This window comes from Penaeus japonicus, unplaced genomic scaffold (assembly GCF_977035675.1).
Source record: "Penaeus japonicus unplaced genomic scaffold, GWHDUDI00000001_assembly GWHDUDI00000029, whole genome shotgun sequence".
Taxonomy (NCBI): Eukaryota; Metazoa; Arthropoda; class Malacostraca; order Decapoda; family Penaeidae; genus Penaeus; species Penaeus japonicus.
In genome coordinates this window covers 17658438-17660229 of record NW_028234431.1, presented here as the reverse complement: position 1 = coordinate 17660229, position 1792 = coordinate 17658438, and the positions used below count along the sequence as shown (strand labels likewise).

Here is a 1792-nt window from a genome sequence, read left to right as displayed (position 1 = left end):
TTTTTCCAAAGGATCAACTTCGTGTTCAGGGTCAGCAAGAACAGTCAGAAGCAAAACACAGGAAACTTAACCACGAGTTGAAAGTGAAGAGTTTATTTCAGGAACGTGTCTAGGCTTCCCACCTTAAGGGTGGTAGCCACAGTGGATGCAAATGAGGCAGTTCTCTAAAAACGAGACTGTGACAACTTACCCCTGTGACAACCCGCCCCACTCTCCCCTACCAGATTTAGCATTATTTTAAAAATTAGGCTTCACCTGTATATTCCTCAAAGAATATTTTTTCAAGACAGAATTACTGAACCAGTATCAGTGGATCTTAATAAATGTGATCATATATCTGCATTATGTTGAAAGAGATTTTAGTTTGTTTTATATACAGACAAATTATATAAGTATATATATATATCTCAATTAAATATTGTTAGAATTGAAATAGTTTTTTTTATATCTTTTTGCCTTTTTCCTACTGACTACATTCTTCAATAATTGTATATTAATGAGGTCTCTCTAAAACCAAAACTTTATTTTGACATTATAATGATTTTCTCTGATCTTTCATATCAGTGATGATATAGTGCCTGTATATTTTCTATTTCTTATACTCTCTTGGGCAACATTTTACCCCCAATTTCACACTGATAATATTTAGAAATATTAGTTGATGTGACAGAATTGTTTCATAATAAGCTACAACAGTCTGTAACTTTTATCTTTGGTATTTGATTATGTATTTTAAAGGATTATGATTTATGTTAAAAGATAAGAAACAAAGAAACAGATGTCATTTTGCTCAATATGGTATATGTAAACTTTAATTTGGTTCAGTAAAGTAACATGCATGGTCAGAATTTCAAGACAAGCGTATTGAATTAAAAGACCAAATACTGATTTCTCGTGTACATGATTGATAACAATGGTTAAATTATGTTTTATATCAAAGTTTATACACATTAGAATGCAACATGTGAAACAAAGGAACAATGAACGTCACAAGATTTTGTTTCCGTAATTTACAATTTTGGGAGCTGGCATAAAGAAAGATATTTAGTTGATGTACATACAAAAATTCTCAAGAAAGAATTTGTTTTTTTGGTATATATGTCCTGTATGAATGTTGCTGATAAGATGCACATGATTTTACTTGACTTTTTTGCTACTCTTGGCTACCTCTTCTTCTGGCCAGATTAGGAAACGTAAAGAGATCATACCAACAGCCAAGATTTGTAGAGTCCATGCTAATGTCACACAAGCATGAATCCTCCTCTGATAGCAGACATAAATGCCAACGAGTGATTCTACGAAGTGAATGCTCGACACAGTGACCACTCTGAAAAGAAAATAATAGATATGCAGAAAATGAAAAAAGGTGTAGTCATATATATATGTCGAATATTCTTGACTATTTGAATTTTTCTTCATTCAGATACAGATGTCATGCCATACTAATGACATGATAGGAGGGTGTTGATTCAGATATATATATTAAATACCCTCAAAATGGAATTGAATAGCAACTGAGACAGAAAATAATAAACATTATTTATTTCATAGGATTTACTGCTATAATATTTTCCTCATATGTAGTATACAGTGCAAACAAAAGTTGTCCATACTTACAAAACCTTCACAAACCCATTATATTCTGTTCCAAGAAAGGCAACAGCATCAGCTAAATATCCAAAATATGTTGGAGAGAGACTGTGAGGTGCCAGCCATATAACCTACCGAAGAATGGATATGAGGACCACATTAAATAAACTGTGAAATAATGCTAATTTTGTTTACTTGCTTG

General features: G+C 32.1%; 1 protein-coding gene across 3 annotated transcripts in view; it reads right to left on the bottom strand.

Moving 5' to 3' along the window:
- Window positions 1-784: 784 nt before the first annotated feature.
- Window positions 785-1792, bottom strand: part of LOC122251402 (uncharacterized) — an 11490-nt gene continuing 10482 nt past the window's right edge. For all 3 annotated transcript variants that reach the window (XM_086553986.1, XM_043013340.2, XM_043013331.2), the window contains exons 3-4: window positions 1618-1721; window positions 785-1327 (exon numbers count right to left, since the gene is read on the bottom strand). In XM_086553986.1, coding sequence (XP_086410112.1) covers window positions 1138-1327; window positions 1618-1721 — 294 coding nt within the window. In that variant the 3' untranslated portion in view covers window positions 785-1137. The remainder of the gene's footprint in view (window positions 1328-1617; window positions 1722-1792) is intronic.